This window comes from Nerophis lumbriciformis, linkage group LG22, assembly GCF_033978685.3.
Source record: "Nerophis lumbriciformis linkage group LG22, RoL_Nlum_v2.1, whole genome shotgun sequence".
Taxonomy (NCBI): Eukaryota; Metazoa; Chordata; class Actinopteri; order Syngnathiformes; family Syngnathidae; genus Nerophis; species Nerophis lumbriciformis.
Genome location: NC_084569.2, coordinates 32,616,864 through 32,640,632, shown reverse-complemented (window position 1 = coordinate 32,640,632; position 23,769 = coordinate 32,616,864). Strand labels below are relative to the sequence as shown.

Sequence of the window (23,769 nt, the reverse complement as noted above, 5' to 3'; positions counted from 1 at the left end):
GTGCAGCCGGGCCGGAGCAGGAGGGGACAGAAAGAGGAAAAAAGGAAGACAAGAGGGGGAAATTGTGAGGACAAGAGCGGGATTAGACAGAGAGACAAAAACAACAACAGCAAACACAACAATAACAACAACAATAGAGCAACATCAGCAAATACGACATGGACAAATATGATGGTAAAAGTGATAGCAAATAAGCAGTTAGCGGAAAAAAAAAAAAAAAAAATCCAGAAATGACAATGAGCATTATTACACTACAAATGGAGCAATACAAATACCAATAGAAATAGCGCTATTGATAATGAACAATACCAATACTTTACCTCTATTATCAACAATACAGTTGTTCAAATGCAACAATACATATACGTAATGATAGAGATACGAAAGAATGCAGAAAAATGGAAGGGAAGAAAGAGAAGCAACCTATATTAACCTTGTAGATTGTTATAGTAACAATAGGTTAAGCTTTGTCAGTGTGCCATGTGTTATACCCAGTTTACCCTAGTTCAGGGGTCTCAAACTCAATTTACCCAGGGGCCACTGGATGCAGAAACTGGGTGAAAAGATTTCTTAAAAAAATCTAAACATGCACTTTTTAATGAATTCACCTTCTTTGAATGGCTATCCCGCCTAGCAAAATACTTGCCAACCCTCCCGATTTTTCCGGGAGACTCCCGAATTTCAGTGCCCCTCCCGACAATCATTCGGGGCAACCATTCTCCCGAATTTGCTCCGATTTTGACCCGGACAACATTATTAAGGGCGTGCCGTGAAAGCACTGCCTTTAACGTCCTCCAACTTGTCGTCGCATCCGCTTTTTCACCATACAAACAGTGTGCCGGCCCAGTCACATGTTGTATGAGGCTTCTGCAGACACACGTAAGTGACTGCAATACATACTTGATCAACAGCCATACAGGTCACACTGAGGGTGGTCGTATAAACAACTTTAACACTGTTACAAATATGCGCCACACTGTGAACCCACACCAAACAAGAATGACAAACACATTTCGGGAGAACATCCGCACCGTAACACAACAGAACAAATACCCAGAAGACCTTGCAGCACTAACTCTTCCGGGACGCTACAATATAATGCATTGAAATCAGAAAGGACGCAGTTTGTTTTTGTTTTTTTTACCATCTGCAGCCCACAGCTAAAGTTTTAAAGGCCCACGGCACATTCTAAAAATATTAAAATAAACAAAAACATAACAAAAGTGAAATAAAAAAGCTTAAAGGTGAAATGCAATTTAGAAAAAGTTGCAATGTTGACTAATAAAACAAAGCTGTTTTTTTTTTCTTTCAAACTGTCATTGCTCAAAATATGATATTGAATCAAAATCAATGTTATTATGAATTATTGACCTATCCAAGGTTCCACTTTGAAAAATATTTTTGGTGGAAGATTTTGCATATTTTGTGTGTTTGCCATAAAAAAAAAACTGTCATGACGTGGACGGGGTTTGTTTTCCCGAGATGCAAGGAAATTGGATCGGACATGGCGTGAAGGTAAGGACATGATTTATTTTAACACTAACAAAAAGAACAAACAAAAGGTGCGCACAAGGCGGACAACAAACCTGGCTATGAACAAAAACTTACACTTAACGTAGACTAAGGACATGAAACAAAAGAACTGCTAAACGTGACATGAATAAACAAAAACTTACTTGGAACAAGCATGGAAACGGGCATGGAAGAATAGCATGAGTGACAAGGGTAATGTCGCCAGGTCGACTGCCTGGCAACTTCAAGCTTAAATAATACAGACATGATTAGTGACAGGTGCGTGAGTCCAAATGTGCAACAGGTGAAACTAATGGTTGTCATGGTAACAAGGCAAGGGGGTGAAAACAGGAACTAAAAAGAGTCCAAAAACCAAACAGAACACAGCCAAACAAAAACATGATCAGCAGAAATGACAAAAACATAGTTTTGTTTGACAAAAAAGGGCGGAAAACAAACAAAAAACAACATAAAATTGAATTGAATTTGAAATGAGGGATAGATGTTGTCATGACTTGGTCCTGGCGTTTAGTTTTTCTAGAAGGCAACGGAAAGTTGGCTCGGGCGAGACGGCAATGAGAGTACATAATTTATTTTTTACACTAATAAAGGACAAAAAAAAAGTACAAACGAAAAGCGCGCACAGTGGCGGAGAAACAACTTGGCTATGAAAACAAATACTTGCACAAAGGCAAAAACTATGAACAACAAAAAAAACACTAACTGTGGCAATAATAAACAAAACTTACTTGGCATGGACAAAGAGGAGCAGCGTGAACGATGGACATGAGAAAAGAGTCAGAAATGTGCAGTGCATAAATGTGGGGATGTCACCAGAAAGACAAACTGAAAACAATGAACTTAAATACTACAGACATGCTTAACGAAAACAGGTGCGTGACTCAAAACGTGAAACAGGTGCGTGACGTGACAGGTGAAAACTAATGGGTTGCTATGGTGACAAACAAGAGTGCACAATGAGTCCAAAGGTGGAACAAGTGAAACTAATGGGTAATCATGGAAACAAGACAAGGGAGTGAAAAGCCAGAAACTAAAGAGTCCAATAACTAAACAAAACATGACTAAAACAAAACATGATTACACAGACATGACAGATGTGAAGTTGATGTAGACTCCAGAGATTTAAGCGTTAAATATAAAATGTATGTATGCCCTGGCACATCATTATCATTTCATGACCCAAGCAAAACATGTTTTACACTTTTATACTGAAATAAATACACCTACAACTTATTAAATAAAAACATAGAAAAAACTGCCAGCAGCGGTAAAGTTTAGATCCATGAAGGAAAGAAGAAAGTGAATGAATGTTTATAACTGAATACATTTACAAATTTGTCTTCTTTTTTTTTTTTTTTTTTTTTTAATGAATTAAGTAACGTTTATGACAACCTTTTTCCAAAACACAATATAGAATGTGAGAAATAACAGGATAATGCATATGTTTATCTTTTTTTTCAAAACGCTTACAAAAAAGTGGCACCCCAAAAATGTACTGTGGGACCCCATTTTTATGACTTGATGGGACCCCATTTTGAAAATTCCTAACACTGCTGTCAACAGAGGAGAAAAAATGCTTTATTTAAATAAATATATTATTTATAAAGCAAGTTCGAGTATCATTGGCAAATGTTCACCTCGTCCCGGCTGTGGCACGCATATATGTGTCCTCTTTTTGGGATTTCACAATATGGTCAGCCTATGAGGTACCAAAACGGAGTAGTACCACAAATGTATTTTTGGCTTAATGTTTTTAATCATCGAGTATATTGATTAAAGTGGTTTATTGTTAGCATGTTTGCTCATTTGTGACAATGTACCATCATGCTTAACATAGCATGGCTAATGGAGATAGCATCATTTTCCCAACTTATTGTGTATTAATTAATTCAAGACATGTAGTAAGACTAGTTCAATTGGAATAATTGGCGCCCCGTTAAAGCATTAGAATCGTTCCATTGGTTTAAATGGGAGTTTTAATAGCGAAATATACGACTTTGCTATTAAGTTAGCTTACCTGACAAACAGCAGCCATTTTGACTATGCCCGGTCACGTGACTGCCATAATATAGTATTTATGCGATCATTTCACCCTCTGCACGATCAATAATTTCAAAAATCATAATGTACGATGTGCCCTCTTGTTTTTGTTTTTTTTCTAAACTATAAGCAAACACAAACAGGATACCTGCACTTCTGATGTTTTGCGTTGTCTCACTTGCCAGGTGGAGGCGCTGTTGTGCCAGTTTGTTTATTAATTGCATGCATCAAAACTCAAGTTTTTTTTTGGTTTTTTTTTACAATTTTGCACATCTTTTAAACGTTGTCTGATCATGCCAAATATTAAATTATTGCATTACAAAAAATGTTGTAAAGATAAAAATAAATTCCGAAATATCTGCTTGTCACCTTTACTTATAATTTCAATGCAAGTTATCGATCAATGTGTACACAAATATACAAAAACATTTGTAGAAAAAAAATCTTATCAAATGCATATAGGGAATTGTGTAATATCATGAGGAGTCTATACATGTATATTATCCATCTAATCCAATCAAATCCACTTTATTTATATAGCACATTTAAACAACAAAATGTTTCCAAAGTGCTGCACAACAATATTTAAAACAATATTCAAATATTATCCTTAGCTCCACCAATGACTGGATAAAAACAAAAAATAAATACATATAAAACCAATATAAAACAATATAATATTATATGTATTATAATGGATATACACTAGGCCAGGGGTCCCCAACGCGGTGCCCGCGGGCACCAGGTAGCCCGTGAGGACCAGATGAGTAGCCCGCTGGCCTGTTCTAAAAATAGCTCAAATAGCAGCACTTACCAGTGAGCTGCCTCTATTTTTTAAATTTTATTTATTTACTAGCAAGCTGGTCTCGCTTTGCTCGACATTTTTAATTCTAAGAGAGACAAAACTCAAATAGAATTTGAAAATCCAACAAAATATTTTAAAGACTTGGTCTTCACTAACTGACAAAGAAATAGATAACAGATTTGGTGTCCAGTTCAAAGTGTGACATGATTTATTTAAACATTTGAGAGTTGACTTTTGTATTTTACATGAGTTATTATTTGTACAAACATGGTGCAAAGTAATTCATGATTTGTTAAAAAATGTTAGTGGCTAGCTAGTAAAAATGGGATATTGTGATTTCACAAGACTGTCTTAGAAGTGATCATTTGAAAATGTTCAATTTGAAAAATGTGTACTTAGAGAAAATATAAAAATAAAGTGTTGCATATTGATATTTATCTGTTTCTATACATATTTATTGTGAGAAATCATTAAGATGATCAGTGTTTCCACAAAGATAAATATAATTAATTATTAATAACAACATAGAGTTAAAAGGTGGCAAATTGGCTATTTCTGGCCATTTATTTAAGTGTGTATCAAACTGGTAGCCCCTGCGATGAGGTGGCGACTTGTCCAGGGTGTACCCTGCCTTCCGCCTGATTGTAGCTGAGATAGGCTCCAGCGCCCCCCCGCGATATCAAAAGGGAATAAGCGGTAGAAAATGGATGGATGGAAACTGGTAGCCCTTTGCATTAATTAGTACCCAAGAAGTAGCTCTTGGTTTCAAAAAGGTTGGTGACCCCTGCACTAGGCTAAGCCACAGCGCCTCAAATGTTATCTCTATGTTTTTTTGTTATCAAATGTAAAATGAATTTAATAGGAAAAACATGGGGGAAAAAATGTATTTTCTGATATATCCATCTTCTTCCGCTTATCCAAAGTCGGGTCGCGGGGGCAGCAGCCTAAGCAGGGAAGCCCAGACTTCCCTCTCCCCAGCCACTTCGTCCAGCTCTTCCCGGGGATCCCGAGGCGTTCCCAAGCCAGACATAGTCTTCCCAACGTGTCCTGGGTCTTCCCCGTGGCCTCGTACCGGTCGGACGTGCCCTAAACACCTCCCTAGGGAGACGTTCGGGTGGCATCCTGACCAGATGCCCGAACCACCTCATCTGGCTCCTCTCGATGTGGAGGAGCAGCGGCTTTACTTTGGGCTACCCCCGGATGACAGAGCTTCTCACCCTATCTCTAAGGGAGAGCCCCGCCACCCGGCGGAGGAAACTCATTTTGGCCGCTTGTACCCGTGATCTTGTCCTTTCGGTCATAACCCAAAGCTCATGACCATAGGTGAGGATGGGAACGTAGATCGACCGGTAAATTGAGAGCTTTGCCTTCCGGCTCAGCTCCTTCTTCACCACAACGGATCGATACATTCACTTGGAGGAGTTCAAGTATTCCACATTTATATTAGTGCTGTCAAATTATAAATGTTTTTTTTTTTAAATCAGATGTATCACACTTGAATTTCCTCCCATCATGATTAATCACAGGTATTACCCGAATGCATAATTTATATACATTTTTACAAAGCGTCCATAAGAAGGTGGCCATTACTGCGACGTGGCCCTCAATTAAAACACATTCGACACCCCCATTTAGAAGGTAAAACTACATTATACATCACATTGATTGCATACTTTTACCTGCCTCTAAAGTTAGAACGCGTCTTGATCTTTGTATGTAATGGAAAAAAAAAAACATTGTTAAATATAGTCTGCTATAATTATGTTTGAGACTCGATTACGACGGGGGACCACAATACTAGAAAGAAAAATATTTTAAAACCATTAGCATTATTTTCTAATAAAGTCACAATAATAATGACAATAATATGTAGTAAAACAACCATAGTCGTTTTACCAAAATAACAGCTTTAAAGGCCTATTGAAATGCGATTTTCTTATTTATACGGGGATAGCAGGTCCATCCTATGTGTCATACTTGATCATTTCGCGATATTGCCATATTTTTGCTGAAAGGATTTAGTAGAGAACATCGACGATAAAGTTCGCAACTTTTGGTCGCTGATAAAAAAGCCTTGCCTGTACCGGAAGTAGCAGACGATATACACGTGACGTCACAGGTTGTGGAGCTCCTCACATCTGCACATTGTTTACAATCATGGCCACCAGCAGCGAGAGCGATTCGGACAGAGAAAGCGACGATTTCCCCATTAATTTGAGCGAGGATGAAAGATTTGTGGATGAAGAAAGTGAGAGTGAAGGACTAGAGGGAAGTGGGAGCGATTCAGATAGGGAAGATGCTGTGAGAGGCGGGTGGGACCTGATATTCAGCTGGGAATGACTAAAACAGTAAATAAACAACAGTACATATATATACTCTATTAGCCACAACACAACCAGACTTATATTTAATATGCCACAAATTAATCCCGCATAACAAACACCTCCCCCCTCCCGTCCATATAACCCGCCAATACAACTCAAACACCTGCACAACACACTCAATACCACAGCCCAAAGTGCCGTTCACCTCCCCAAAGTTCATACAGCACATATATTTCCCCAAAGTCCCCAAAGTTACGTATGTGACATGCACATAGCGGCACGCACGTATGGGCAAGTGATCAAATGTTTGGAAGCCGCAGCTGCATGCGTACTCACGGTACCGTGTCTGCGCATCCAACTCAAAGTCCTCCTGGTAAGAGTCTCTGTTGTCCCAGTTCTCCACAGGCCAATGGTAAAGCTTGACTGTCATCTTTCGGGAATGTAAACAATGAAACACCGGCTGTGTTATCCGGCACAACAGTCGGGGGGTGCATTCTACGGCGGGGGTGCGTTATCCGGCACAACACCTGCCGCAATACACCGCTTCCCACCTACAGCTTTCTTCATTGAACAAATTGCAAAAGATTCACCAACACAGATGTCCAGAATACTGTGGAATTTTGCGATGAAAACAGACGACTTAATAGCTGGCCACCATGCTGTCCCAAAATGTCCTCTACAATCCGTGACGTCACGCGCAGACGTCATCATACCGAGACGTTTTCAGCAGGATATTTTGCGCGAAATTTAAAATTGCACTTTAGTAAGCTAACTCGGCCGTATTGGCATGTGTTGCAATGTTAAGATTTCTTCATTGATATATAAACTATCAGACAGCGTGGTTGGTAGTAGTGGGTTTCAGTAGGCCTTTAAAATCATGTTGATAGGTCAAGGGCTTGTCATAAAGACAGTAGTGAGTTGTGTTCTTAACGTCGCTAAAATGTACCCACTTAAGTCGACATAAAATTTGAGCGCTTAAGAAAAATGGTTCAGTTTGTCAACACATGTTGTATTGTTTACTTCGTTATTGCTCAGCACCGTGGAACAACAGCAACATAACTACTGTTGAGTTGCACAGCCATAATGCATGCACACAGGGACTTCTTGTTCAGTGCAAATGAAGCTTCAAAATAAAAGCATGGCGGTTTGAACCTGGATTTCACCACAGGAACAAACATGGACCCTTTTTTTTGCTACAGGAAGAAAGATTTGTGCATGTACAGAAGCTATATTGTTATTGAAGTCAAAACATACAACAGTAAAGTAGCAGCTATGAGTAAAAAAACAACATATGAAAATACAAATCTTCACAAATAGAAGAAAGTTCTTTATTATCAGTCATCGTATATTCTTATGCACTGCAAAAACTGAAATCTAAGTAAGATTAAATATCTCAAATAAGGGTGATATTTGCTTATTTTCTGTCTGATAAGATACTTTTTCTCACTAAGCAGATTTTATGTTAGAGTGTTTTACTTGTTTTAAGTGTTTTGGTCCTAAATGATCTCAGTAAGATATTACAGCTTGTTGCTGAGATTTGATGACCTAATATTGAGTAAAACATGCTTGAAACTAGAATATCAACTGTTGCAAAGCTGTGTCATCAACACTCACAAGTATAAAACTACCTTTTTAAAGTAATAATTTCTTATTTCAAGCATGAAAAAAAAAATCAGGACTTTGACACAATTGTGTCTCATAATTAAAACAGATGACAGCCAAATTGACTTTGCGGTTTTATTTTCAATGAAACAATAGAAAATACGTACTCATATAGTAGTACAGTTGACACAGTACAGTAAACTGACAGTTAATATTTAAGTATTTAACATTTGACATTTCAAACAATTTTGAACAGAAATAGTTCATGCACATTCAGATAAATTCCTCAAAATTACAATTACAAATTTTTTGGCCGGGGGCCGGGCTGTATATATGCGCACTAATTGGCTGAAAGAGCACGCACTTGGCGCGATGATGTCATGTTATCGATGGAAAAATACATTTTTAGACAATATGATTTGCCTGAGCGGCTAGGAGACCCCGAGAGTAACAAGCGTTTGCCTTGTTGCCTTTCCATTAAGAACAATAAATCAGTTTTTAGTATAAGTTTGCTGGTTTCAAGAAATGTAATGCCGAGCGCATATCGTTATGTCAAGATAATGGCACTAGCATTTACTTAATTTTAAGAATATTTTCAACATATTGAGCAAAAAGGTATTTTTTTTCTACCAAGAAAAGTGCACTTGTTAGTGAGAATATACTTATTTTAAAGGGGAACATTATCACCAGACCTATGTAAGCGTCAATATATACCTTGATGTTGCAGAAAAAAGACCATATATTTTTTTAACCGATTTCCGAACTCTACATGGGTGAATTTTGGCGAATTAAACGCCTTTCTAATATTCGCTCTCGGAGCGATGACGTCACAACGTGGCGTCACATCGGGAAGCAATCCGCCATTTTCTCAAACACCGAGTCAAATCAGCTCTGTTATTTTCCGTTTTTTCGATTGTTTTCCGTACCTTGGAGACATCATGCCTCGTCGGTGTGTTGTCGGAGGGTGTAACAACACGAACAGGGACGGATTCAAGTTGCACCAGTGGCCCAAAGATGCGAAAGTGGCAAGAAATTGGACGTTTGTTCCGCACACTTTACCGACGAAAGCTATGCTACGACAGAGATGGCAAGAATGTGTGGATATCCTGCGACACTCAAAGCAGATGCATTTCCAACGATAAAGTCAAAGAAATCTGCCGCCAGACCCCCATTGAATCTGCCGGAGTGTGTGAGCAATTCAGGGACAAAGGGCCTCGGTAGCACGGCAAGCAATGGCGGCAGTTTGTTCCCGCAGACGAGCGAGCTAAACCCCCTGGATGTCTTGGCTCACACCGTCCCTTATGCCACCGAAGATGATCAAGAGAAGAATATCGACCCTAGCTTCCCTGGCCTGCTGACATGAGGGTATGTCTACAGAATATATTAATTGATTAATTAAGGCGATCGCCGAATTCGTCCTCGCTTTCTCCCGTGTCACTGGCTGTCGTGTCGTCGGTTTCGCTTGAATACGGTTCAAACCGATATGGCTCAATAGCTTCAGTTTCTTCTTCAATTTCGTTTTCGCTACCTGCCTCCACACTACAACCATCCGTTTCAATACATGCGTAATCTGTTGAATCGCTTAAGCCGCTGAAATCAGAGTCTGAATCCGAGCTAATGTCGCTATAGCTTGCTGTTCTTTCCGCCATGTTTGTTTGTATTCACTATGTGACGTCACAGGAAAATGGACGGGTGTTTATAACGATGGTTAAAATCAGGCACCTTGAAGCTTTTTTTAGGGATATTGCGTGATGGGCAAAATTTTGAAAAAAACTTCGAAAAATATAATAAGCCACTGGGAACTGATTTTTAATGGTTTTAACCATTCTGAAATTGTGATAATGTTCCCCTTTAAGGTATGTTTGGGTTCATTGAGGTTAGCTAATTTTACTTGTTTTGGAAAGTCTTGACAAGCCAAATGTTCTTGTTCTATTGGCAGATAATGTTGCTTAGTTCAAATAAAATACCCCTCATTTTTGTATTTATTTTTTTCTCATTTTAGAACACTGACTTTTTGCAGTGTATGATAATATACTGTAATATTTGTTGCAATATTGGATACTATTAAAGTTGAAAAGGTATGCAATTTCAAGCAGTACATATATTGTTTCTGTCAAAATGAAAACAATCTATTACATTTAGTGACAAAAAAAATTAAGTACTTTAAATAAATAAATAAATGGGTTGTACTTGTATAGCGTTTTTCTACCTTCAAGGTACTCAAAGCGCTTTGACACTACTTCCACATTTACCCATTCACACACACATTCACACACTGATGGAGGGAACTGCCATGCAAGGCGCTAACCAGCACCCATCAGGAGCAAGGGTGAAGTGTCTTGCTTAGTGACACATATCATTTCCAGGTGTTTGCGGGCCATAAAAAATGAGTTTTGACACCTGTGTTTTAAATGGTGACAACTAGGGATGTCCGATAATGGCTTTTTGCCGATATCCGATATTCCGATAATTAATAATAATAAAATAATAATAATAAAATAATAATAATTTTTGTATTTTTTTTCTTCTTGTTTTTGGAAACTGACTTTTTGCAGTGTGTCTCTGGCCAAGTCACAGGTGAATTTGCAAGCTGTGGCTCGTTTTAATTACGGTCACCTTGTCAGCCGTTCAGTCCACGGGTAATTGAGTACCAACTTTTTGTCTCTGCATCATTTGCTCCAGAACGTTCCCTCGGCGGCCAGCCTCTGGTTTAGTCGGCAGAGCTGGCGAAGGAAGCCGTCATTGGGTCCGATCTCCCTGTTGTGTCGCACCGTGGCCAGAGCGCTGTGGACGTCCATGTTCTGGCGAAGCATCAGGTAGGCGATGACCAAGGTGGGCGAGCGGCTGTATCCTTCCCTGCAATGCACGTATACCCTACCTACGGAATATGAACATTCCAAAATATCACCAAATAACGAACATCGACAGTGCATCAGCAGGGTATTCACAGCGCTCCACTTTTTTAAAAATTTAAATATGTTAAAAACAGATTGTGTTAGCTTTGTTTTATTGGTGACTCAGTATATTATTATTCGTTATTAGAACATTGAATTGTTTTCCCATTACATACCGATTTTTTTCTTCTTCTCTTTATTTCTTACATTTATTCTGTTTTTCCCCAAGTAAGAATATAATTTAAAAAAAAATAATAATAATAATACGATCGTTTAACTGCATAACCTAGTTTGCCAAGAATTTAACTTGTAAAAAATATTAAAGGCCTACTGAAACCCACTACTACCGACCACGCAGTCTGATAGTTTATATATCAATGATGAAATCTTAACATTGCAACACATGCCAATACGGCCGGGTTATCTTACTAAAGTGCAATTTTAAATTTTGCGCGAAATATCCTGCTGAAAACGTCTCGGTATGATGACGCAAGCGTGTGACGTCACGGATTGTAGAGGACATTTTGGGACAGCATGGTGGCCAGCTATTAAGTCGTCTGTTTTCATCGCAAAATTCCACAGTATTCCGGACATCTGTGTTGGTGAATCTTTTGCAATTTGTTCAATGAACAATGGAGACAGCAAAGAAGAAAGCTGTAGGTGGGAAGCGGTGTATTGCGGAAGGTGTTGTGCCGGATAACGCACCCCCGCCGTAGAATGCACCCCCTGACTGTTGTGCCGGATAACACAGCCGGTGTTTCATTGTTTACATTCCCAAAAGATGACAGTCAAGCTTTACCATTGGCCTGTGGAGACCTGGGACAACAGAGACTCTTACCAGGAGGACTTTGAGTTGGATGCGCAGACACGGTACCATGAGTACGCAAGCAGCTGCGGCTTCCAAACATTTGATCGCTTGCCCGTACGTGCGTGCCGCTATGTGCATGTCATGTACGTAACTTTGGGGAAATATATGTGCTGTATGAACTTTGGGGAGGTGAACGGTACTTTGGGCTGTGGGATTGAGTGTGTTGTGCAGGTGTTTGAGTTGTATTGGAGGGTTATATGGACGAGAGGGGGTAGGTGTTTGTTATGCGGGATTAGTTTGTGGCATATTAAATATAAGCCTGGTTGTGTTGTGGCTAATAGAGTATATATATGTCTTGTGTTTTTTTATTGTTTTAGTCATTCCCAGCTGAATATCAGGTCCCACCCGCCTCTCACAGCATCTTCCCTATCTGAATCGCTCCCACTGCCCTCTAGTCCTTCACTCTCACTTTCCTCATCCACAAATCTTTCATCCTCGCTCAAATTAATGGGGAAATCGTCGCTTTCTCGGTCCGAATCGCTCTCGCTGCTGGTGGTCATGATTGTAAACAATGTGCAGATGTGAGGAGCTCCACAACCTGTGACGTCACGCGCATATCGTCTGCTACTTCCGGTACAGGCAAGGCTTTTTTATCAGCGACCAAAAGTTGCGAACTTTATCGTCGATGTTCTCTACTAAATCCTTTCAGCAAAAATATGGCAATATCGCGAAATGATCAAGTATGACACATAGAATGGACCTGCTATCCCCGTTTAAATAAGAAAATCACATTTCAGTAGGCCTTTAATGTTCAGTTAGACATTTAAAAGTGTTTACTATGGCTGTTGTCATTTTTCTAATGAATTCATAAGTCAGGATTTTATTTTTTAATTAACTAACTTAACGTTTATATTTTAAGTATATTCAGTTTTTATTTTGAGAGCTTCTAATATTTTAGGTCAGGGGTGTCTAACCTTTTGCACCATGTGCCGCATACTGGAAATAATATGTATCAATAAAGTACTGTAACTTTTCTTACTAAAAGTATTTTTTCTTTCTATTTTGCGAGAAAAAAAAAATGTACTCCATGTAAACGCAAATTATGTTCACTTAAATATTGTCTAATTATGCAAAAATATTTTATCAAACATTCAAACCATTTTTTAAATAGAAATAAATACTAATAATAATGATTTCCAAGCAAGTTACCCATCAAATTGTGCTAAGTAAAAGTAGCAATAGATTTCAAGGTAGAATTGTGAAATTTACTGTGGTTTTTACAGCATTTTTCTCTAAAACTTTTTTCACTGTAATAAACTGTGGTTCCGTTTAGGCATTTACAGTAATACGCCGAAAAATCTACAGTTGTTGATTTGCGTAAAAAAAAAAAAATCCAACAAACTTGCAGCTCAGTTGACAAAATGTTACTGTAAAATTGCATTTTTTTTTTTATTTACAGTAAAAAAAAAAAAGTACATTTTACAGTAAAATTTCGGCAAGTGAGCTGCATTTTTTTTTACCATACAAACAGCAGTACTGTTTTTCCATTTACAGTAATATACACTGGTGAAACTATTGCAACTTACCATATTTGTTTTAATTTTTAGTTTAAAAAAAATCTACTAAGAAAATGTATTAAAATATTGTGTAATAATAGTATTCACTGTTAGAAGCGGCCCTCTGGGGCCAAACATAACTACGATGTGTCCCTCAGTGAAAATTACTTTGACACCTCTGGGTTAGAGTCTGTCTCGGTACAGTCGTCGATTTTTTTTTATTATTACCGCGACTACAGTACAGCCATGTAAACAAAAGCTTTGCCCAACAAAAATGGCTACCGCGGCCCCACAATGCATTGCAAAATCACGTGCCCTTTCGAGCCCTATGGAAAACATTTTAGCATGCGCTGACCTTTTCCGTTTCTGTACGCCAGAGCTTCCGCGATGAATTCCGCGGCTTCCTCGAAATAAATGCCGATGTCGAAGTGGTCCGTGTCGCTGGCGGGCACACCGTGGTAGACCACGCCTGTGCCTGCGTAGAACTCAGGGTTGGTATTCACGTGCATGAGGGAGTTTCCCTCTGCCGCATTCAAAATGTGGGTGATGCCCAAACGCTTCAGACGCATCACGTTGTTGGCCTCCGACCTGCATTCGTTCAGGAAACACCGTGAATGCAAACAACCGCTGAAAATAACTGAACATACTGCACACCTGTGGTAGTCTAAATCATTTGCAACACGAGTGAGGACACCTCATTGTGTCAACATTTAGTGTGAGCTAGGGATGTCCCGATCCAGGTTTTTGCACTTCCGATCCGATACTGGCCGATACTGGCCTATCCAAGCATATATTACAGTTTAAAGTTATTTAGCCTACTTAGTTGTCAGATTCATGTTGAAAAGGGTTTTAGTACTCTTGATAACAACTAGCCAGCTGAATTAGGGGAGTTTGAATAATACACAATGGTTGGTAACAAGAAACTGACCTGTTTATTCAAGGATAAACACAAAATAGACAAAATTATACATGACAAACAGAAATGGCATCATTGAACTAGGGCTGGGCGATATGGCCTTTTTTTAATATTGCGATATTTTAAGGCCATATCGCGATACACGATATATAGCTCGATATTTTGCCTTAGCCTTGAATGAACACTTGATGCATATAATCACAGCAGTATGATGATCCTATGTGTCTACATTAAAACATTCTTCTTCACACTGCATTAATATATGCTACTTTTAAACTTTCATGCAGAGAACGAAATCACAACTAAAAAAAAAAAATCAAAATTTTTTTCATACGGTGTTGATCTGGAAATGTTTGCCTCGGCATTTTGATGGTGTGGGCGTGTGGCACCGAATGGAGATGTTGACGTGCGGAGTTTCAAACACTCTTCATTCTCTAGCAGGGGACTTTTCAAATTATGCTACATATTAGCAGTAATGCTACTTTTTATAGCAACGCTTTTGCTCCACACTTGACAAATTCCGGATGTCTGTTCGACATATTCCCACTTGAAGCCAAACCACCGTCAGACGATGGACCCTCTGCTGTTTTTTGAGGGAATTAATTAATTCTTCCTTCATTTGTATTAACACTCACATGCAATGTTCCCTCTAATTGTTCATGTGTGTGAGCAAACACTAAAACTCCCGGAGCATTCAGTGGAGCACATGTGAGCAACATCACACGTGGCAATACCAGCGGCACACCTGTCTCAAACCAATCTTTTATAATAACACTCAAATGAGAGGAGTCATTTTCATGAGATTATTTTGTAATAATAGTGATTTGGCCCACTTGTAATGAAAATAAAAGAAATCTTGTTTTTCATAAGCTACGGATTAGTATTGTACAATATGTCTGGGTGGGGGTCCTGCTTTGGAAATCATTTGTACCCCTTTCAGAGATCACATTTAGTTCCCCTTAAACATCTTCATGTTGCACAATGAAATGTAAGCATAGGATAAAGTGTACATTCCTGTAACTTTCTATAGTAACAGCATTCCATGATTAATGTCAATAAATTAACATTAATAATAAATGACAGTAGAATAAGCACACGTATGACTGAGGAGTCATAGTGTAACATTGTGTGGTGTTTGAGTTGTCCGACTTTTTGTGTGGCCATAAACGCACCAGTGGCTTTGTGGTATGCGTGTTGGTGACAGATGACAAGTTGGTTTGTACGGCAGAAAATGACTAGTTTTTCGAGATAGAAGTTTTTTTACTCATATTTTTGGTGTGGTTATGGCCGAATATAAACAGTTTTGCTCAATAAAGTGATCGATATAATTCTTGTCCTCGAAGCATCTCGATAGACGTTACAATAATTGAACGGTGTTGACGAACACCGTTAGGGCCGCTTGTTGTCACTGTCACTAAGAGTTGCATTGCAAAATTACACAAAATAAATTTGTTTATTTTGTTTAGAATTCAGATGGGTTTGATTTGGTGCGCGGCATAGATTTGCTGTGCGCAGAGGACGCTTGAGCAGTGCGCAATTGCGCAGGCGCGCACCTTAGAGGGAACGTTGCTCGCACGGCTGCGCTAGCATCACAGCTAACGTTAGCCATGCTGCTACCTCTCTGCTCCGCGAGGGCGTATACTAGAGATGCGCGGTTTGCGGACACAACCGCGGAGTCCGCGGATTATCCGCGGGTCGGGCGGTTGAAAAAAAAAAAAAAAGATTTTATCCGCGGGTCGGGTCGGGCGGTTGAAATAAAAAAAAATTTGATTTTAAATAGATTCAGGCGGGTGGCAGTTAAACCAATTCGGAAATATATATACATAGTTAAATGTTGTTACCCACATACGAAAAACGAGCAGGCACCTGCAGCACGCCACAACAGAAGAAGAAAAAAAAAAAGAGATGGCAACGCCGGCAGCAAACGTGGTACGCGACAAACTAAAAAAGGGAATACTAAAGACCAGGGGAAAAAAAGGCCAGAAAAGTTCAGCGTGGACTCGTTTTTATGAGGTTGTAAATCAGGATGATAGTAATGCTGGCTACGTGATTTGCAAGAGCTGCGACGCTGTTTATGTCTACGACAGTCACAAAACCGGGACATCTAACATGGTGCATCACATTTGTGCAAAACCCCGAACCTCCACAAACACCCTGAGCATGAGCAGTTTCGTCCGCCGTGATCCCAGAAGAGTGCCACAGGATGTTAAAACAAGGCTTACAGATGCATGTGTGAACGCAGCTGCCTGCAGCAGTTTGAGTGGCGCGAGCACGCTTGGAGGTGCGCTCAGCGCGGCTCCCAGATGATTGCGCACTGGTGTGCGTCTGGGCTGTGACAGCGTGGCACGCATTGAATGTCTCTGCTGCATTGGATCAGTCTCCTTTCTTTAACAGGCAAAAGCTTTATAACCTCACTAATGCCTTGCATCGTCTATATTAGATATATAACAACGTGCGGGTGGCGGATGGCGGGCGGGTGCGGTTTTGATTAAATGTTAGTTCGGCTGGATGGTGGATGGTTGACGACTTTTGTGATGCGGTTGCGGATGAAATAATTGCCTATCCGCGCATCTCTAGCGTATACGTATGTGACGTATGACGTGACAGTATGTGACGTGTGTAAGAAGGTGCGCTTGCTGTCTGTGAGAAGGACAGACAGGAAAGAGTGAGAAGAGCCTGTAGTGTAAAGCCAGCAGCTAAAAGCAACTGCGTGAGAACATATACTCCAATATCACGATATAGTCATTTTCTATATCGCACAGAGACAGCTGACATTTTTACCGGTAACTTTTAATTCACATGGCCGTCTTAACGGTTAGGACACAGACCTGTGGATGTGTTGAAGGTGTGCTGGAAAATGCGGAACGGAAATAAGGGAGCAGCAGAAAAGTGGAATGTATTATTTAAATCGGTGCGTTGAAAAACATGGACCGGGATTTTTTAAAACTGGATCTGGATCGGCATTTTCCCATGCCTTGCCGATACGCATTTTTTGGCAAATTTCGGCGGCCGATCCGATATTTGTGTGAGCACCATGTTACAGTATTTAGCACTGACTTAATACTCTTGGGTATGGAATTCACCAGAGCTGAGCTCCTTTAACTTCCACTTAAGGCTATAAGGCGCACTTAAATTTCTTTTTTTTCTCAATAATTTCTACAACTCTTATTTTTTTTGTGATAGAGTGATTGGAGCACATACTTGTTGGTCACAAAAAACATTCATGAAGTTTGGTTCTTTTATGAATTTATTATGGGTCTACTGAAAATGTGAGCAAATGTGCTGGGTCAAAAGTATACATACAGCAATGTTAATATTTGCTTACATGTCCCTTGGCAAGTTTCACTGCAATAAGGCGCTTTTGGTAGCCATCCACAAGCTTCTGGTTGAATTTTGGACCACTCCTCTTGACAAAATTGGTTGGTTTTCCATACTTGCCAACCCTCCTGGATTTTCCGGGAGACTACCGAAATTCAGCGCCTCTCCCGAAAACCTCCCGGGACAAATTTTCTCCCGAAATTCAGGTGGACCTGAGAGACGTGTCGACAGCCTGTTTTCAAGTCCGCTTTCCCACAATATAAACAGCATGCCTGTCCAATCACGTTATAACTGTAGAATGATCGAGGGCGAGTTTTTAGTTTCTTATGTGGTTTTATTGTTAGGCAGTTTCATTAACGTCCTCCCAGGGCGGCAACAACACACAACAACAGCAGTCACGTTTTCGTCTACCGTAAAGCAGTTTGTCTGCCGTAAACAGCAATGTTGTGACACTCTTAAACAGGACAATACTGCCATCTACTGTGCATGCATATGTGACAATAGCATCTACGGCTTTTAGAGAGTGCAGTGCACAACTGCGCACACTTGATGGGGTCCCTGGGACCCCATTTTGAAAAAGGAGAAAAAATGCTTTATTTAAATAAATATATTATTTATAAAGCAAGTTGGAGTATCATTGGTACATTTTCATTTAGCACGCATATATGTGTCCTCTTTTTGGGATTTCGCAATATGGTCAGCCTATTACAAGTGGATGTAAACTTTTGACCACGACAACCCTACTGTGTAGTAATTGTCATTCCCTCATTTTGAAAAGACACCAAGCTCGAAATGGCTGTTAGCAACTTAGATGCCACTAACTTTGTGTTGTAAATGTAAACAATGATCCTGCTCACTTCCTTTTCCGGCCTTTAGTACGTAATGACGTAGCCAACCGCCGTACGTAACGCACACACACGCGGGCATTAGCTTTGTAATTATATCGATTTATCAACAATCCCTCACATAATAGTGTAGTTTTAAAGTTGGTCACGTCCCTTTTTCTGTGTCATCTACTCCGCACAGAGGCACGTTAAAGCTTGGAAATGAAACGTGGAATTAATAGTAAAAATAAATAAATAACTTACGCATTGCCGACGTAGATGCGTGGATAAACCTCGTGAAAGTTTTTAGTTGGCCAACAGTAAAAGCCGCCGTCGTCCGTCAGCAAGTCGTTGAGTTGCTGGAGAGTCACGTCGAAAGACGACACGTCTTCAAACTCCACCTGCTTGCTGTGTTTGTTCTTCATACTCGAACAACACACAATGTGCCCTCTAAAGCGTCCACATGACCAGAGAAAGCAGTTTCGTCGCAGAAGAGACCGAGGCGGTCACAACTAGAGCCGATGTTGTTGTCTATCAGCTGGGAGAGCGTCACATGTGTCCAGGGGCGGCTCAAACTTTTTTATTTTGAGGCCGGGGGGTGTTTTTTTTTTTTTGATTGATTGATTGAAACCTTTATTAGTAGATTGCACAGTGCAGTACATATTCCGTACTATTGAACACTAAATGGTAACACCCCAATAAGTTTTTCAACTTGTTTAAGTCGGGGTCCACTTAAATTGATTCATGATACAGATATATACTATCATCATAATACAGTCATCACACAAGATAATCATCAGAGTATATACATTGAATTATTTTCAAACCCGGTTTCCATATGAGTTGGGAAATTGTGTTAGATGTAAATATAAACGGAATACAATTATTTTCAAATCATTTTTAACCCATATTCAGTTGAATATGTTCAAACTGATAAACTTTTTTTTTTTGCAAATAATCATTAACTTTAGAATTTGATGCCAGCAACACGTGACAAAGAAGTTGGGAAAGGTGGCAATAAATACTGATAAAGTTGAGGAATGCTCATCAAACACTTATTTGGAACATCCCACAGGTGAACAGGCAAATTGGGAACAGGTGGGTGCCATGATTGGGTATAAAAGTAGATTCCATGAAATGCTCTGTCATTCACAAACAAGGATGGGGCGAGGGTCACCACTTTATCAACAAATGCGTGAGCAAATTGTTGAACAGTTTAAGAAAAACCTTTCTCAACCAGCTATTGAAAGGAATTTAGGGATTTCCCCATCTTCGGTCCGTAATATCATCAAAGGGTTCAGAGAATCTGGATAAATCACTGCATGTAAGCAGCTAAGCCCGTGACCTTCGATCCCTCAGGCTGTACTGCATCAACAAGCGACATCAGTGTGTAAAGGATATCACCACATGAGCTCAGGAACACTTCAGAAACCCACTGTCAGTAACTACAGTTGGTCGCTACATCAGTAAGTGCAAGTTAAAACTCTCCTATGCAAGGCGAAAACCGTTTATCAACAACACCCAGAAACGCCGTCGGCTTCGCTGGGCCTGAGCTCATCTAAGATGGACTGATACAAAGTGGAAAAGTGTTCTGTGGTCTGACGAGTCCACATTTCAATTTGTTTTTGGAAACTGTGGACGTCGTGTCCTCCGGACCAAAGAGGAAAAGAACCATCCGGATTGTTATAGGCACAAAGTTGAAAAGCCAGCATCTGTGATGGTATGGGGGTGTATTAGTGCCCAAGACATGGGTAACTTACACATCTGTGTAGGCACCATTAATGCTGAAAGGTGCATACAGGTTTTGGAGCAACATATGTTGCCATCCAAGCAACGTTACCATGGACGCCCCTGCTTATTTCAGCAAGACAATGCCAAGCCATGTGTTACATCAACGTGGTTTCATAGTAAAAGAGTGCGGGTACTAGGCTGGCCTGCCTGTAGTCCAGACCTGTCTCCCATTGAAAATGTGTGGCGCATTATGAAGCCTAAAATACCACAACGGAGACCCCCGGACTGTTGAACAACTTAAGCTGTACATCAAGCAAGAATGGGAAAGAATTCCACCTGAGAAGCTTAAAAAATGTCTCCTCAGTTTCCAAACGTTTACTGAGTGTTGTTAAAAGGAAAGGCCATGTAACACAGCGGTGAACATGCCCTTTCCCAACTACCTTGGCACGTGTTGCAGCCATGAAATTCTAAATTAATTATTATTTGCAAAATAATGAGTTTGAACATCAAATATCTTGTCTTTGTAGTGCATTCAATTGAATATGGGTTGAAAAGGTTTTGCAAATCATTGTATTCTGTTTATATTTACATCTAACACAATTTCCCAACTCATATGGAAACGGGGTTTGTACAATCCGGGGTGTGGGATGTGGGGGGGCGGGGGGGTTAGGTTTGGTTGATATTGATTGATTGATTGAAACTTTTATTAGTAGATTGCACAGTACAGTACATATTCCGTACAATTGACCACTAAATGGTAACACCCCAATAAGTTTTTCAACGTGTTTAAGTCGGGGTCCACGTTAATCAATTCATGGTAACACATATCAACACTTCAGTCATCAACAATTGCATTATCAGAGAAATGGACATTGGAACAGTGTAGGACTGACTTGGTAGGATATGTACAGCAAGTAGTGGACATAGAGAGAGAGATCAGAAAGCATAAGAATAAGTATATACATTTGATTATTTACAATCCGGGGAGGTGGGATGTGGAAGGGAGGGTGTTAGTTTAGGGTTGAAGTTGCCTGGAGGTGTTCTTTTAGTGCATTTTGAAGGATAGATGGGGGGGTGGGGTATGTCAGGTCATTTACATTATTGACTTTAAGACAGGGATATCAAACGTACGGCCCGCAAACAGGTTTTATCCGGCCGGCGGGATGAGTTTGCTAAGTATAAAAAATGAGCTGAAATTTTTGAATGAAAGAAACTGCTGTTTTAAATGTGTCCACTAGATGCCGCAATAGCAATTCTTTGTTGATGATGCTACATCCATCCATCCATTTTCTACCGCTTGTCCCTTTTTGGGGTCGCGGGGGGTGCTGGCATACTTGCCAACCCTCCCGATTTTCCCGGGAGACTCCCGAATTTCAGTGCCCCCCCGAAAATCTCCCGGGGCAACCATTCTCCCGAATTTCTCCCGATTTCCACCCGGACAACAATATTGGGGGCGTGCCTTAAAGGCACTGCCTTTAGCGTCCTCTCTCACCTGAAAAGGAGACTATTATATATGTCTCCGTTATCCACAGGTTTATCTATAACCCATAAAGTAGGCAGGCATGGAGCTATTTCTCAGCACGTGTTTATTCCAGCCGGCACGTTAATACACTGACACACAACATCCGGATTCCCATCATGCATTGTTTCAAAACTACGGCAAGTAGTGATGTCCAAAAACATAACGGAGACGAAGCAGAAGACCGAAGAAGAGACATGGCGACGACGAGTAAGAAGAAGAAGTAAGCTTGCAAGTTCCAAAATGATTGGAAAAAATAATTTCAGTTCATCCAGGACAGCTCGAAGGGGAAGGGGTATGCTGCCTGCACCTTTTTTAGATCAGACTTTTATGTGCGTGTATATGTGTAAATAAATGAACACTGAAATTCAAGTATTTCTTTTATTTATTTATACAGTGGGGCAAAAAAGTATTTAGTCAGCCACTAATTGTGCAAGTTCTCCCACTTAAAATGATGACAGAGGTCTGTAATTTTCATCATAGGTACACTTCAACTGTGAGAGACAAAATGTGAAAAAAAAATCCAGGAATTCACATTGTAGGATTTTTAAAGAATTTATTTGTAAATTTTGGTGGAAAATAAGTATTTGGTCAAGAACAAAAATTCAACTCAATACTTTGTAATATAACCTTGGTTGGCAATAACAGAGGTCAAACGATTACTATAGGTCTTTACCAGGTTTGCACACACAGTAGCTGGTATTTTGGCCCATTCTTCCATGCAGATCTTCTCGAGAGCAGTGATGTTTTGGGGCTGTCGCCGAGCAACACGGACTTTCAACTCCCTCCACAGATTTTCTATGGGGTTGAGGTCTGGAGACTGTCTAGGCCACTCCAGGACTTTCAAATGCTTCTTACGGAGCCACTCCTTCGTTGCCCGGGCGGTGTGTTTGGGATCATTGTCATGCTGGAAGACCCAGCCACGTTTCATCTTCAAAGCTCTCACTGATGGAAGGAGGTTTTGGCTCAAAATCTCACGATACATGGCCCCATTCATTCTTTCCTTAACACGGATCAGTCGGCCTGTCCCTTTAGCAGAAAAACATCCCCAAAGCATGATGTTTCCACCCCCATGCTTCACAGTAGGTATGGTGTTCTTGGGATGCAACTCAGTATTCTTCTTCCTCCAAACACGACGAGTTGAGTTTATACCAAAAAGTTCTATTTTGGTTTCATCTGACCACATGACATTCTCCCAATCCTCTGCTGTATCATCCATGTGCTCTCTGGCAAACTTAGACGGGCCTGGACATGCACTGGCTTAAGCAGGGGACACGTCTGGCACTGCAGGATTTGATTCCCTGTCGGCGTAGTGTGTTACTGATGGTAACCTTTGTTACTTTGGTCCCAGCTCTCTGCAGGTCATTCACCAGGTCCCCCCGTGTGGTTCTGGGATTTTTGCTCACCGTTCTCATGATCATTTTGACCCCACGGGATGAGATCTTGCGTGGAGCCCCAGATTGAGGGAGATTATCAGTGGTCTTGTATGTCTTCCATTTTCTGATAATTGCTCCCACAGTTGATTTTTTCACACCAAGCTGCTTGCCTATTGTAGATTCACTCTTCACAGTCTGGTGCAGGTCTACAATTATTTTCCTGGTGTCCTTCGACAGCTCTTTGGTCTTGGCCATAGTGAAGTTTGGAGTCTGACTGTTTGAGGCTGTGGACAAGTGTCTTATACAGATAACGAGTTCAAACAGGTTTATTAATTAATACAGGTAACGAGTGGAGGACAGAAGAGCTTCTTAAAGAAGAAGTTACAGGTCTGTGAGAGCCAGAGATCTTCCTTGTTTGAAGTGACCAAATACTTATTTTCCACCATAATTTACAAATAAATTCTGTAAAATTCCTACAATGTGAATTCCTGGATTTTTTTTCACATTCTGTCTCTCACAGTTG

General features: G+C 40.2%; 1 protein-coding gene across 1 annotated transcript; it reads right to left on the bottom strand.

Annotated features, from left to right (window-relative positions):
* Positions 1-10,796: 10,796 nt before the first annotated feature.
* LOC133615265 (dual specificity protein phosphatase 3-like) lies at positions 10,797-19,159 on the bottom strand. The gene is made up of 3 exons (XM_061973736.2): positions 18,885-19,159; positions 13,918-14,150; positions 10,797-11,182 (listed from the first exon to the last, which is right to left on the bottom strand). The coding sequence occupies exons 1-3, from the start codon at positions 19,043-19,045 to the stop codon at positions 10,974-10,976; spliced, it is 603 nt and encodes a 200-aa protein (XP_061829720.1). The 5' UTR covers positions 19,046-19,159; the 3' UTR covers positions 10,797-10,973.
* Positions 19,160-23,769: the final 4,610 nt, after the last annotated feature.